Raw genomic sequence first — 15,316 nt, forward strand, 5'->3', positions numbered from 1 at the left:
CACATGCAATGTGCACGTACACGTAGTAAAAGTCAGAAGCCCTGCCTCCGTCTTCAGCAGAAGGGACATGGTACAAACTGAACTCTTACGTATCAAATATTTTTTTCTCAAAGATTATTTCTAGCAATTTTCGTTTTAATTAGTTACTCGTTGCAATAGGTGATATTATGTGATATTAGGGTGATAAATCATGATTGACAGCTGAGACTGATTGGCCGCCTGAATGAATCAGCGGTACCTCACTAGCACGGCTTTATCCCCTAATTGCTAATAAGCAGGCTCTGGCTCCAAATGAGCAAGATGGCAGCGTTCGTATCCTGGATACTTCGTCCATATTTATATACAGCATATGGCTACAACTGATAATCCACGTAATGCTATTACGAAACAAGGTGCATTAGAGAAATGCACTAGCGAAATAATACAGAAAGTGCCCCCTCACGAGTTGGTTCTTTATATTAAAGGGAAATGTACTGCCTGTCTGAATTGGTTTTTCGAGTTCGTCATTAAAACACTGCAGCTCCAGGCTGGAAGTACTCCGCCATGGTGTTTCAGCTTAGTTCATTTATGATATGATATGTGTCATATAAAACGCAAAAGGACACGTTAACAAGACTAAAACCTTGATTTTCACTCAAGTAGGTTTTTTAACCGCCTTCTATATCTGGTGGAGTTGCATTGTTTTTCTCATCAGTTTAATTTATTCATTACTCAACAGCTAAACCCAGCACATCATTGACACCTAAAAATAACCTGTGTGATGCAGGTTTTCTTTTCTCTTAACACATACTGTATGTGAGCTAACCTTAATAAAATTAAAACTTATTCAAATCAAACCTCCGCTACTGCATTGTGCACTACTGTACGTGCTATGCCCTTTTTTTAGTTTGCAATTACTGTTTAATTTTATTTACAGAGATACTTCAAATTTCCCTGTGGAGGAATATATTATAGTTTACTCCGAGGAAACCAAGAGACAGAGGAATGGAGAGGCAGAGACCTTTTAAAAAGCACAACATAAGAAGATCCTACATTTACCAACAACATTTTAATGCACCACGACTCAATTTGGAATAAAACCGTTTCAATTCAGCCTAGTTTCTTTTTCTTTGTTTTGCATTTTCTTTGTGTTGGGCTCTTACCATGAGCAGTGGACAGGGGGGCATCTGCAGACGTGCTGGAAGCTCGTTCTCCTGCCTGGGTGCTGGTCTGGGTATGCCCTGCCTTTTTGACTGCAGGCACTAATCGAAACAATGGCATCACCTCTCTCTCCTGCTCTGACAGACCTTCTGCTGTACTCGACTGTCGACTGACAGGAGCCCTGAAGGGAAAGAACCTGCCTCTCTGCTCTGTGATGGCGTTGTCCACCTTGCCCTTGTTTCTGACGGCGTTGGGCACACTGAGGTTTCGGCTGGATGCTTCACCCTGCGTCTGGTTCTCTCCTACGTTTTCCTCAGGCACTGAAAGTCCCTTCTCCATCTTCTCACCCTCCCCACGTCCAGCCCAGTGCCTTAAGGGTCTCATAAGAGTGTTCACAAACTTGGCCAGCACACTGTTAGTGGTTTGAGACTGTGGAGTTGAAGAGGCTGTGGAGGATAATCTTGGGTTGTCAGATCCCAAAAAGCCGCCGTCTTCTTCTTCGTGGGCAGAGACTCCATGACTCTCTGTGCTCTCAAGGTCAGAAAGGCCCAAGGTGTTTGTGCTAATCTGAGGATCATTCTCCTGGCTGCTTCCTGTAACATCCTGTCTGTCTTTCCATTCCACCTCAGGCCTCAAGTGGATGACGACATGCTCCTCAGAGATCTCAGAGGAGTTGTCGATCCCGGCGATAGAGCCCACTCCCGCTTTGTCCAGGTTGACCAGGCCGGTCCAGGTGGAAGTCTTGGGGAAAGGGGAAGTGTGCTGGGCTTCATTGACTGAGGAGGTGGCCTGTGCAGCCTCGTTGACGGTCTGGTGCAAAGCCTGAACCTCTGCAGTCTGGATCCCTGCAGGCTGACGTGCTGCAACACACAAGAGCAACATTTCACTAAAACCAACGTTTGTGCCGTTTGTCACTTGCTCTGCTTTATGTGCTGCTGCAAAATGTAGCACTTGACCTCGCTCTTTTTCTCTGCTCATATGACAGTACAGCTTGTTATTGCCATCCAACAGAACATTAATATCAGAGCTGCTCCACAGTTTTTGAATTGACAGTTTTATCACATGTGGCTCTGATTCTTTCACTAAATGGATTTATGTTGTTCATGTCATATTAGCAGATTGCATTGACAATCTTTACACAGACCAAATTTCTCATACTGAATAAAACATGTTACAAAATTGTATCTACTTTGAACCATCATCATCATTTATTTTAGATAATAATGTAAATTGGCGATGAGTGTCATCTATCAGCACTTTGTTTTGACAGCTACACTGCTGCTCCGCTCTCATGCTGTCCTTGTTTTCTTAAAATTATTGGGTTATGCAATTGTCTTGCTTCAATGAAAATGTTATAAGCTGTCATTGTGAGGGATGAAATTGTCATGCTTTCCTTTTTTTCCCCATCTATCAGAAAAATTTAATTTTCTAATATATGTGATCTGCTACTATTAAAAAAGCCGGAAAAAAATAAAAATACTTTATAAATGCAAAAATGTGGTTAAATATGGAGAGTTATATATGTTGTGGTGTGAAGATAAAATATTAAAGGGTCAGATACAAGCTATGTCTCAAGCAAATCCTCTGCAGACTTGTCACTTCAAACCCCAGATTAACTAATCATCTTTCTTTCCTGTCATCTCCTTCTCTCTCTCTTCCCTACGCACAACATCCAAAGTCCTCAAATACACAAGAGTGTAATGCAAATGTCACACAGCCTCTTCTCAACTACTTCATGTGTGACATAAACATCTTCTACTAATTAAAAACCCGGAATAGAAACAAGTTACCAGACCCCCTCTGAGCCCGTACTGTTGCAATGGCAACTACCAAACACAAGTTTATCACCTCGGTAGCAGTAGGCGTCGAACAGCGCTGTGGTTTCGGGGAAACCGGTGCGGTTTGGGTTATTGTAGACGGTCCGCACCCCCGGCTCGTCCCCGCCGCAGTTCTTCCGTGGGACGTTGATGGGGTAGCGGACACTGCCGTCCGCCAGCCAGCCGGGGTCACACTGGTCCACACCAGCCTGCCAGGCGAGGTAGAGCTGCCCGACAGTGGCCAGCTGGGCCCCCAGGGAGTGGCAGTGGGTGGAGGCCGTGGCCAGGCTCAGCCTCTCAGGTACCGTGGAGTGGAAGACCTCGCCTGGGAGGAGAAGGTAGAGGGAGAAGTGAGGGGGAGAGAGGGAGGAGGTCAGCTAAGGGTTGATTGCCGGGAGAGATTTTAGCTATCAGACTGAGATCACCTTTAGCTATTGTTGTGCTCTGTGCTGTACAAAGTGAGATCGGTACTTTAGGTTACATTTCTTTTTTATTGTGAGCGCAGATGAGTCTGACAACATTTTCTTTCACTTTAAATGCTAAACCGTTCCAGCCATCTCCTTCATCATTTGTCAAAGCAATACAAGGAAGAGACTTGAAGCAGAGGGATGAAAGAAAAGTTTGACTTGCTATGCATCAGAATACATTTTATTTTTACCTAAAATAATAATGAAAATCATGAGTAATTCAAAGTAGAGACTTTATATGAAGGCAATTCTTTCAGTTCAAAGCAGTTGCAATCAGGGAGAAAGTGCAGAGAAGTGAGTGAAGCAGAAGAAGAAAGGTAGCAGTGATGTGCCTGACATGGTGATGCAAAATAGAGAGAGGGAGCTCGGGAGGACGAGTGTGTCTGCAGAGCACAAATAAAATGATACGGTCAGATGATCCACTAGTGACTCAGTGAGTGATGAAATAAATATGAGCTGGCGGAGTGGACAGTGTGAATGAGGAGTGCTGAACAGAGGAGTGAGTCTGATGTGAGGATCCCGGAGCTTTATGCTCGAGAGTAAAAGGAGCTATTACTGATTTATGGAGCAGAGATGGAGAGGTGAAAGGTCAGGGGTGAAGACGGGAATACAATGAAAGGAGAAAGAAGCGGAATGGGATTGTGTGAAGAGTGAGTCTATAGCTAGAAGATGCTTGAAATATTGATTGGAACGGCTGCAGAAAGACTTTCAAGATGTAAATTCTGTTTGATTGCAGATGATTATCTCCTGCGTGTTTCAATCAGTTTGTTAATTTGACTCAATGATAATATAGGTGACTGTTTACAAAGTCTGGAGGTGGTAATTTACAATAAGCTATAACATTTTTTTACAACTGTTTCACTTAATGACAGTTGTGGTGGTTTCACTTAATAACAAGTGGTCTGGACAAATTCCCCCCATCGAGCTGTTCCAACCCTGCTGCGTCTCTGATTGGGTTTTGAATATGCAGAAGGGGAACAAATTTCACACGGGCATGATAATAAGTAGAATACGTGTAGTGTTGATATCCGGGCTCTGGTCTCGTCACCCCCCACGAAGAAACGCCGAGCTCAGCACAGCAGGGACTCACTGTGATGATGAGCGTTTCCTCCCCGTGGGGATTTAAACTACGAGGCTGCAGGTGAATGCTGGGATGGAGGAGTGGTTTATGGAAGGGAAACAAGGGACGTGTACTGGAGAGAAGTCGTAAACACACCACGACAATGACAAGAGTGTGGTGTTTGCGTGAGAAGAGAGCGTCACATGAACAGAGGACTACATTTGACTGCTTTATCAACGTCTAATAACAACAGCATTGTAGCAAAAGCCAACCGCCAGCTGTTGATGACATTTATCTTGAACCTCTCTGAACTGTCCAACTAATGATTCATCTACCATACACACTCTCATCAATCTTTCTAATAATTCCGCTCGGTGGAACACACAACTTGAGAACTGTTCATCTTATCAGCTTCACACTTGGCAGGTGTATTGTTAAGAGTCCAAGGAAGTGCGGTGTCGAAATTTTGTGCGATTTGGACACGTTATACGTTCAATATCTACAACAGTTGCACGTTCACAACAACAGCAACAACAACTGATTCTCCAGTTTGGGGTCCAGCTTAACACCTTACTGAACTTTAAATAAACGGGTGAACACAGGCATGTTTACAACCAGTAAAGTGTTCAAATGACCATTCATAAAAAATATCATGTCAGAAAAATGTTTTTCTTTGGTTTTGTATGACAAACATTGCAAGATATTAAGGCTATACCGATTCATTTCCAGCGGATTTACTAATAAGTGAATCAAATATACGTTCCAGCTCCATCTTGAACTGAACGGTGAACTAGACTAGATATGCAAAAATAGATAACATGGTGATTTTAATTTCCCTTACATAGCAGGAGGTTTGAAGCTCGTCTTCCACCAGGGTTCAAAGTAATTTGGATTTGGTGAAGTGGGTTTTCATATTGGCTGTTCACTGCAGCACTTTTTCAATTAACCCCTTAATTACTGGTGCTATGTCTGTCAAGGGACAGCGGCGGGAGATTATTATTGAAACAGTGGGGTGTTTTTATATAGCAGGCTTCTCATTTCTGCTACTATCAGTTTTCCCGTGCTGCTGTTAGTCAGGTAATTGAGGCTTATACCATGAGTTGGTTGAAAAACTCCATCTTCAGTTGACTAGTTGATAGTTTCAGTTTAGTTGAGGAACATGTAAGAAGGCCTTAAATATATGTTTGATGGCCATTCTGTACATTGCATTTTGCTAAAAAGCAGACGCTAGATGTTCCAGGTAAACGGTCATAATATATATGTCAGGCTTTGTCATTTACAATGGAAAAAAAGGTGTGTGAAGTAACTAGAAAGTTATTCAGCAGGACTTGCTGAGGTTTAAAGCTTATATTAGAGCCGAATATTAAAAAAAAACACTGTTTAAACCACTCCTCACATGTTTGCTTTTGTATTCTTGGCTAGAAAAGGCACAGCATCTCAAACTGTTTGTGTCAGGTAGATGATACAGCCCCATGTGCACTGCTTCAGCATATGAAATCAAAAGCTTCACAGGACAGTCTTGCTGTGTCTACATTTGTTGTGGCTAGTGAACACACTGTGGTTCATAGGAAAATACACAGATGCGTCAACTTTCAGAAAAACTCAGAAAAACTCAAGGACACTTGGCTTCCCTAGGAAAAGGTTCACTTTCCCTTTGGGTAAGTTGGGTAAGTTTGTTTTTGGGCAACAAAGTCCTAATAAGCATATTAGTCGCTTGCTTTAACATGACACCCGTGTTTATGGAGTCCAGCATTTGAGTGGAGCTGTACTTGTAGGTTATCTGATAGTGCTTGTTACTCATAACGAGAAGTGAAAACATCTGTTCCTGTAGCTTGTCTGAGGACGTAGAAGAAGACACGTTCAACTTGGTCCCGAGACTGTAAACAAGGCACAGGGCCCCACCCTCATTATTGAATGTACCACGTGTCCAATTCACACTGAATTCACACTGCACTTCCCTGGTCTCTTAACATTGCACAAGTCATGTGTCAAGCCAATAAGATGAGCGGCTCTCAAGATGTTCCATCCACATACAGACATTGTATCCACCTGCTCTAAGTCTTTGCCACATCTGCCTGTAGCACTGAAAATCGAAAGGTTTGAGGAAGCAACACGTCAGCTGGACTCAGTATTGACTCCCTGACCCTTCCTCTCACTCTGCCCTCTTCTTTTCAGCGCTAACACAGTATTAAGTCCCAGTCTCAGCGTTCCTGCGCTGCACGGATGCTTAGTGTGCCCATGCATTATGACTAAACCCAAGTTTCTGGTTCGGGCTCCTGACTCCTACCTTGAAGCTGCTCAGCAAAGCAGTAAACATCAAACAGCTCATCGGGGGCCCTATTGCCGTAGTTACGGACTCCAGGTGAGTCCTCGCGGTCGCCATAGCAGCCTGGCCGAGGCGACTGGATGGGATACCTGCGGAGAAAAGCGAGAGAGAAAAGGAGGGAGAGGGAGATTAATATAGCCTGTCCTTGAAAGAGGCAGCCACAGACAAACTTGGCTCCCAGGGGATGAGTCTGTGTTCACACGCATACAGAATAAGATGAAAACTGAACTACACTTTTATCATCGCCTCCTCTGAATACTATGAATTTAAGCCTTTCTTCCTCCCAGAGATTATCCAAATACATTTCCCTGAAAGAATAAAATGAACACATAAATCTCCCTCGTGAGCACGACACAAAGGCCACAGTCAGGTACACATGTCACAACAACACTTCAATAAGTACAGTTTCTTATTTTAATTATTCTGCCCTCATCATGAGTTTCAACAGAATAAATACCCTACTGCTCCAGGAGCATTTTGGAACATGTTAGATGCTCTAGCACTAACAGTAATGCTTTAGAGAGAATCATGAATTTCGTCAGCGGCTTGGCAGCGTGGGGCTGACAAAACAGCGGTTTCACTATATTCAGGCTCCGACTGTGCAATTATTGCTCTAGAACATTGATTCCAGCAGCACCTGGGCACCGGCAAAGAAGCTGATTAAAAGATTACGCTGGGTATACAGGGATTTATGGAGTGCTTGGAAAAAACACACACATACACACACTCACAAATGCACCAACACAGAGTCAAATATACATGCAGAAGACACACATTCCTGCACAGAGTCTTAAACCCACGGAGCGCAGCAAGAGAACCCCAGTCTGGGTTCAACCTCTTTATTTCAGATGGAGCATCGGCTGATGTCTGTATCGTCACCCTCCGTATTAATTGGACACTTTCCTTCAGAGCCTCCTGGTTCTGGACCAATTAGAAATCCTCCCGAGTGAAAACAACAGGAGGGCCAGACAGAACGAGAGAAAGAAAACGAGGGAGGGCAGCTATATCCCTCGAGAAGGTTGTGAGACACCGTCGGGAAGACAGCAGTCGGTCTGCTTCTGGAGCAACAGCGATTTGAAATTAAAATGTGGACCCAGAAGCACAGGCAGCGGAGAGAGGGCAGATGTAGTTTACGGTGTTTCCGTTGTGCAAACAAGCAATTATGTGGCACAGTCTCTGCTTCTAAAATCTCCCAAAAGATCAAACTGACTTTCATGCTGCCAAAGGTCCACATACGTTAGGTCTTTAGACATTTTTTTAGAAGGAGGGAGCATTTACTTTCTATTACACTTTTTGATCAATTTGAAAATGATTAAAATGTGACACAGAAACAAACGTGAGCTGTGAGCACACAGTTTCTCTCCAGGACTGACAATTACCAGAAATGGTTGTCAAGTAAGGGGAACGTCAATAGAATGCTTTTTGTGCAGACAATAGTCTAGCCATGACTTTCCTTGACTATTGTTCTTGTCTCGTGATTCCTGTTCGACAGAAGAAAGCATCTCCCACTGGACTGTGCAGTTCGATATACGTCGATCATGCTTCGAAAAAATCTGCCGTGCCAGTTTTTTTAAAGAGTGTGTGTGTATTTGTATTTGTGTGTATTGGCCCCTTGTCTGTGTGTGTCTGGACTGTAATATGAGGTTTTTTGTGCTTGCTTGTGGGATGAATGGAAGAGGCATTGCTATTTTAAATGGTATTTGTAATCTGTTGTGCGGGTAAAAACCGTGTCCTTGTCTCAGCAGAGTCCAATCATCTAAAACCAAATCCCACAACTGCTACCGAACAAGTCTCCTGTTTTCTCTTCGCATCAGACAGCGACGTTAAAACTCTAATAAAGGAAAATTAAGTGCTAATTCAAACCCCAGACAAACGAGTCAGAACACACACACAAACACACACACACACACAAAACAGACAGAGTTAACATACAGCCTTGTCTGAACATTTTAAACGTGAAAAAAGGTATTTTCATATATAAAATGCTGGATGATGCATGACTTTCTCTAGTACAGTGTATTTTACAGGATGTACTCTTATCATTTAAAGAAGTGCTCAAGCAGAATCTGCATTATTTGTTTCCATGCCAACTGTGACCAGGAGGCTTATAAGTCTTCATCATTGTATTTTCTCCTGCATACACACTATTCTTTAAGTATCAGCCTTTACTATGATTGTGAGGATTACTGACAGTGTTTAGAGTATGACTCTAAACACTATCAGCCAACCTCCATCGGCATAGTGGTGAGTAGATAATGAGCAATAAGTGAACAACCCCTTTAACCTTTGGCTTTTTTAACCACATGCAGCATGTGTATACCCAGATGTACGAGCCTCACCGGACAGTCTGGTCTGACAGCCAGCCAGCATCACAGTTGTCGTAGCCGTCCGCGAAGGTAGCCTGCAGCTGGCCTGGTGTTGCGATGACCGCCGAGTTCTCCACGCACACCCTCTTGGCGTCGGTGAAGGTCAGAGCGTAGCGGTCGTGAGGGGCCCGGTAGTGAAACACCACACCTTGAGGAAACAGATAATAATACGTGATAACAAACAGGATGGGGGCTCCAAAAAACACTTGCATAAATTTATGACCTGCGACCTTTGGGTTACAGACATATTTATGAACTGCAACCTTGAGCCATTATAACATGAATATGTACACGCTCCCAGACACGTACACAAAAGCCCTCTAGACGTCCTCATCATATTGTTTCATCTGTGTAAGAGGAGACAAAAACATTCAGCCTCAGGAACCCATGCACTGCCGATCTCATTTGCATCCGAGAGCTGGTCGGCTTATCGTCGGAAGAAAGACATGTTACCCTTGGATACAGCATGTGACAGACAGTGGTGATGTTTATTTCACTGCTTTAAGAGTACACACACACACACACACACACGGTGTCATCCTGCTGCACTCGGCCTGCCTCCGTGATGGAAAGACGATGAAAGCAGACACAAACAGAGAGAGCTGCACTGCATTCAAAGAATTGTATGTGCTGAACCACAGTGACAGAGAGAGAAGGTGAGAAGTCGATAGGAAGGCAAACAATTGTGGTTGAAAAAAAAGGTAGCCCAGAAAAACTGAGAATAAAAAGCTGGGAAAAGAATGAGACACTGATTCCCGAGCTGTGAAAGGAGCATATATTCCACTTAAATGGGATTGGAATCGCTTTAGAAGTGTCCATCCTCACCTCGCCCTGCAGCAATCAGTGACATAGAAGCCAGCGGGCGTCTGGCTACATACACGACACCTTTATCTTTGTCCGGCTGTCTCTGAGAGTGACAGAGATTCGTGTGAGGTGGTGCAATTTGACCATCGGCTCTTCGGGCTATGGCCACGAAAAGCAAGGCGGGCCTTGTGTGTTTGTGTGACACACTCACACAGCGGTTTCCAACAGCAGTGCATCCAACCAGTCCATCATCTCAGTCTTATCCTACATGTGGAGCAGAAAATGCTATCTTCCCTCTCTTCCTACCTAATTTCTCGGTTTCTATCCTTTTTCCTTTGTGGCTCTGGGATCTTGTTCAAACAGAGATTCTATAGGAAGCTGGCTAATTCATACACCAGTGAGACAAATTGGCTTCCTCTTAGTATGGTCCCATTCCACAGGTGGGTCTTACACTCAGTTCTTCATGAAACTATTTTTACCCTCTGCCTCCTCACACAGTCTCCAGGGAGAGGAAGGCACCACTGGTGACTGTGGGATGCCCTCATTGTGGCAGTCAATGTCCCTTGCCTCTTGGAAATGATGCTTATACTGAAAAAGGGAAACTGCTTGTGAGCCTCTATCCAAAGTTTCTAAATCTGCCAACCAGCACCATATCTCCTTTGTGTATCACATCAAGCTGTGGTCTTGGAGGTGCCGGTAGGTGAATAATGGAGACACAGCCTCACTTATTGCCCTGCTTACATTCCATACACAAGACTCACACATGTGGGTCGTGTTGGCGCTTCATAGTGGGCTTAACCAATGGTGCTTGCGCGATCGTATTCACAACAACAATTACAGTTTGATGCTTGGGACACACAACAATCATATTCAATGCTACAGGGAAGTACATGGGAAATAAAATCCACCATCAGAGGAACACATGACCCGATTCTCCAGCGGCCTCAGCCTCATGTCTGGATTAACCTGAATTGATTGGTTTGCGCCTGTGCTCAGGTATTTGAATTTCCATCCCCCCAGAAACTTAAAGCCTACATCAGGCAACACTGAGGCTGATCTGGAGGCCTGTGATCCAACTTAGAGTGTATAAACTATACAGACCCATGCTAAAAGTCTGCTTCATCCCAGAGGTTGCACAAATAATTCCAGTAGCTTTTCCCCATGCCCAGTACTGATGTACTATCTATTGTCCTCACCTCAGACAATGGCTGACACACACAATCAATGGAACTGTGTTGTGATTGGTGAGATGCAGCCAATTACCCGGTCAATATGTGCCAAGAGGACGACGGACAAACACAGAGATGGCAAGACAGAGAAATTAAAAGAGGAGAGGCCATCTTGCCGAGGCTTAGACACTCAAGTAGGTTTATGAGGAGAGCAGTTTGGATTAATATGATATTGATATAGCCGAGCAGTATCAATACCTGCTAATTAATACGTTGAGCACTGAGTAGAATTAGTGTGAAGACGGCCGCGGTCTGCCATGTAGCGTGACTGCCAATTAAGACTAAGCCCTGGAAATGGCTACCCGTCGCCGGCTTTGTAATTGGTTTCCCTCTGAAGGAGTGGTTTTCCTAGTGTGTTAATCGATTGGCCAAAAGGGGGAGGACACGGGTTCTCCCAAGCGTGGTGACAGGGGTCTTGCGTACTAAATGTAAAGTGTTTTGATGGAGAGGGGTTACAGTGCTCCGCCCGCCTGAGACAACCAGAAAGCATTCTGTCTGAAATATGGAAACTATACAGACATAGAGGCTCATGCCAACACATACACACATGCACATGCTTCTATATACGAGTCGTGTGCAGGCAGTTGAATGGATGTGCTTATTTGGATTGCAGACTCTGTAGTCATTGTAGCGTGATGTGTCTAGTGCTACTGGGCTTGTCCAGCTGCTATTCGCATTAGCATGGATTTGTGGCGAGCAGCAGCATCATGTACAGTGGCTAATGCATTGTCTGATTCCCTGTGGTCATTATGATAATAGCTTATTATTAAAAGTAGTGAGTGACCTGGAAAGAATCTGATGAAAGCTCTGCAGCTAAAATACTCTGACAGAGTAATTATTGTTACACTACTGTGAAGTGCCTTCTGGTGGTGTGGTGAGAAACGAGTGTTCTGGATACGGATAATTCACTAAATGGGTTGTCTATTTAGCTAAGCCACTGAGAGCAATACAGAGCTCTCGGAGTAACACTATTTGTCAATAGCACAAACTGCTGGGTTCCTAGCTTATTGGTTTCATTATGCTGCCAGTGCATGAACAGCACCTGAGTGGCACTGGGTCAATGATGTGTAATGTGTTCTAGTTGCCTCATCTTCACACAGTCTGCACGGAGAGTCAACAGCCCTGGCTGTAATGGCTGTATTAAGTCTGACATGGAAACCGGGGTCATTATTATTCATACTGGCGGACCTTGAGAGCAACGAGGGAGCTTTAACAACCGTAGAGTGGAGTGTTGATGGTCTCAGACAAAAGCATGTTCAGGTAAAAACATGCATAACGTCTATAATGAGATAAATGATGTTGAGTACTGGTTAATCACTATGACTATAATCATGATTACCAGAGTACTTTCTGCTTGCCCTCTTATCCTCCCTCTCTATATTATAGTAATGCTTTATGAGTATGAGTGTCCACTATCAACATTCCTAAACAAGCACCATCTTCTATGCTGTGGTGTGCTGGGGATCAGGCATCAAACCTCAGGACGCACACAGACTAAACAAACTGAATAAAACGTCTGGATCCTTGTGGGGTGAAAATTAAGCACTTTGGAGGAAGTGGCAATGGCGGAAAAACTTCAAACAATGAATACAAAACATCTGACAAGCTAGACAGCAACTTCAGTCACAAACGCATTCAACCACAGTGGAGCAGTACAGGAGGTCATTCCCATCTGACTTGTCAATCCATCTAGCTCTGCAAGGCCTAGGATCACTGAACTGGATTAAAGTTATAATTTTTTGCACAGTAAAAACATTCATACTTTGCACTGTGCCCCCTGAACACTACATTATCACACTGTTTGTCTAGTACTTTTACTTAAAAATTATATTATATCTATTAGGGGTCGGGGGGGCACTGGGCCTGTGAAGTGCCCTGTCATCTCAGTTTTTCTATTGTCTTGCATTTTCGAGGAATTCAATGTGCTTGAACAAGGAACAGTTTTCAAAATACAATTGATGTGTGCTCAAAGCTATGGAGCTAACAATAAATATGGATGTACTAATATTTGGAATCTATCGAACCACATTAAAAGAAAATATAGCTATGGCAAGGGCTTAACTTCAAACTAAAGGTTGGAACAATCTTAATCTTTGCTTTATTAAGCACCTTGGTCAACACTTGTTTTTAAATGTGCCCATTTAACAAAAAGACATTTTAAAACTATTTTTAAAACATTAGCAACATTACAAATTTTGTTTGAATTTGAATGGTACATTTCTGATACATAGTAAAAGTTCTGTTGGTTTATATGCAAATTCACCATTTTCCTCTGAGTGAAGTTTTAGCCAAAGCACCGAATTATTTGATGCTGAATTTAAATACTGAATAAAATCTTGAATTACTTGTGTACAGGGTTATTTGGTCTAGTGTTATCTCAATCAATTAATGAGACATTAGATTTAATAGCTATCAAATTGCCTAATTGAACTAAACAGCAACTCCTGGGACCTTATCATAATCATCAAATTTCCTTTGTTAATACAGTACACTGTTGAGTGAAGGTATGCTCGAGCATGAAATTTCCCAACCCAAGTGTGAGTTAAAATCAAAATGGCTGTCTTAGGGTTAAAGAGTGTGTGTTAATCACCTGTGACCTCCAGGGGAACTGTGTCCTGCTCATCATTGATGCCCACCACGACCTCACAGCGATACAACCCAGAGTCACTGGAACGCAGCCCAGTCAGAGCAAGACTGGCATTGTAGCGATTGATGTTGTAACCAGGCAACGTTACACGACCTTGGAAGGCCTTCTTCACCTGAGAGAGGACAGGCGGGGGAAGAAGGGAAAGAGGAATGATGAGAACGAATGAGGTAAACAACTAAATCACCACTGAGGCCAGACACTTCGCTCTCATCGTTAGTCGAACCTTGACCACATTGTCCTTGGCCACCAGGACGGACTGTTCCTTCTGCAGGCCGTCAGAGCCCCTTTGGCCCCAGACCTTGGTCCACTTGATCCTGGGCGGTTCATGGGATGTGCTGGGGCGGAGGGTGAAGAGGCAGGGGAGGAGAACGGTTTTGGAGAGCTCCTCGCTTATGGTCTGATGGGTCACTTTGCGCATATTCACCAGAGTATCGGCACTGGTCACGCCTGAGGAGAGCAGAGGAGAGAAGATAATCAATGCCGTCTTGTAAATGAAGCTACACAACATTATTTCTCATTACGGTGAAGAGATGGTTATTGCTTCTTGTAGAAGATAACATGTGCTTTCCTTCCAGGTTCTTTTGTTCCATCAGCTCTTTCTGATTGTGAAGAACAAGGGAAAGAACAGAGGCTCATTGTGCCTCTCTGATTATTGCTTATCGATCCAGAGGACCATTACTTCTCTTCCTAAAAAGTGGGAGGCAGGCAAGTTTTTTCAGACACCATACATCACCGTGATATACATTATTGGATCAATACCAACCACCTCCTTGCAGCCTTGTAACACCTGCACCAGAACCACAGAGATACAAAAATCCCTTTCATTAATGCAACTGCTGACAGGGAAAGGTTATAGTCATCGGAGGATGTGGTGCATTCAGAGCAGCTCGTTATCTGCCCAACTCAGTTTACACCGGTAGTCATACCTTAATATCCTCCTGTAATCCTCTGTCACCTTGGCTGAAAAGACAGAGGTGCTTCATTTACATTGGAATGTGAATCCCACTCCATCACAATCGTAATAGAGGTCAACATCTTTGTGCTGCTAGCATCTGTATAGTACATTTTAATCTGAATATGGTTATCCAGTGTGCACGGAGTGTGAGGTTTAACGCCTCTTTTCCACAGTTTCGTGCCGCAATTCCATTTCATACGCCTCATAACCCCCCCTACCAAAGTTAATTTTTTAACCGTACATGGAGGGGAGGAGTTTCGCAACACATCATAGATCATGGAGGTTGCCATCCTCATTAATACACTTCCGGTTCACTCGCATGTGGTAACAAGACATAAGCGTTACACCTCATCTATTATCTCTGTTTCATTTCTTACAGAATTGTTCCTGAGGAAACTGCTAACATAAGACACTAAGTCTCATCGGCCCCAAAGTCCAACATCAGTACATTCGCAGGCAGCTTGCCTCTTTTTATCCATGCCAACGTTTTACAATAGGTAACCTA

The 15,316-nt window shown here is 43.6% G+C and overlaps 1 protein-coding gene across 1 annotated transcript in view; it reads right to left on the minus strand.

Annotated features, from left to right (window-relative positions):
* ncanb (neurocan b) overlaps positions 1–15,101 on the minus strand; it is a 101,569-nt gene extending 86,468 nt beyond the window's left edge. Inside the window, exons 1-7 of the mRNA XM_061078901.1 lie at positions 15,053–15,101; positions 14,080–14,303; positions 13,800–13,968; positions 9,150–9,324; positions 6,772–6,899; positions 2,989–3,282; positions 1,143–2,000 (exon numbers count right to left, since the gene is read on the minus strand). Coding sequence (XP_060934884.1) covers positions 1,143–2,000; positions 2,989–3,282; positions 6,772–6,899; positions 9,150–9,324; positions 13,800–13,968; positions 14,080–14,303; positions 15,053–15,101 — 1,897 coding nt within the window. The remainder of the gene's footprint in view (positions 1–1,142; positions 2,001–2,988; positions 3,283–6,771; positions 6,900–9,149; positions 9,325–13,799; positions 13,969–14,079; positions 14,304–15,052) is intronic.
* Between the last annotated feature and the right edge of the window lie 215 nt (positions 15,102–15,316).

This window comes from Limanda limanda, chromosome 9 (assembly GCF_963576545.1).
Source record: "Limanda limanda chromosome 9, fLimLim1.1, whole genome shotgun sequence".
In the NCBI taxonomy this organism is placed as follows: domain Eukaryota; kingdom Metazoa; phylum Chordata; class Actinopteri; order Pleuronectiformes; family Pleuronectidae; genus Limanda; species Limanda limanda.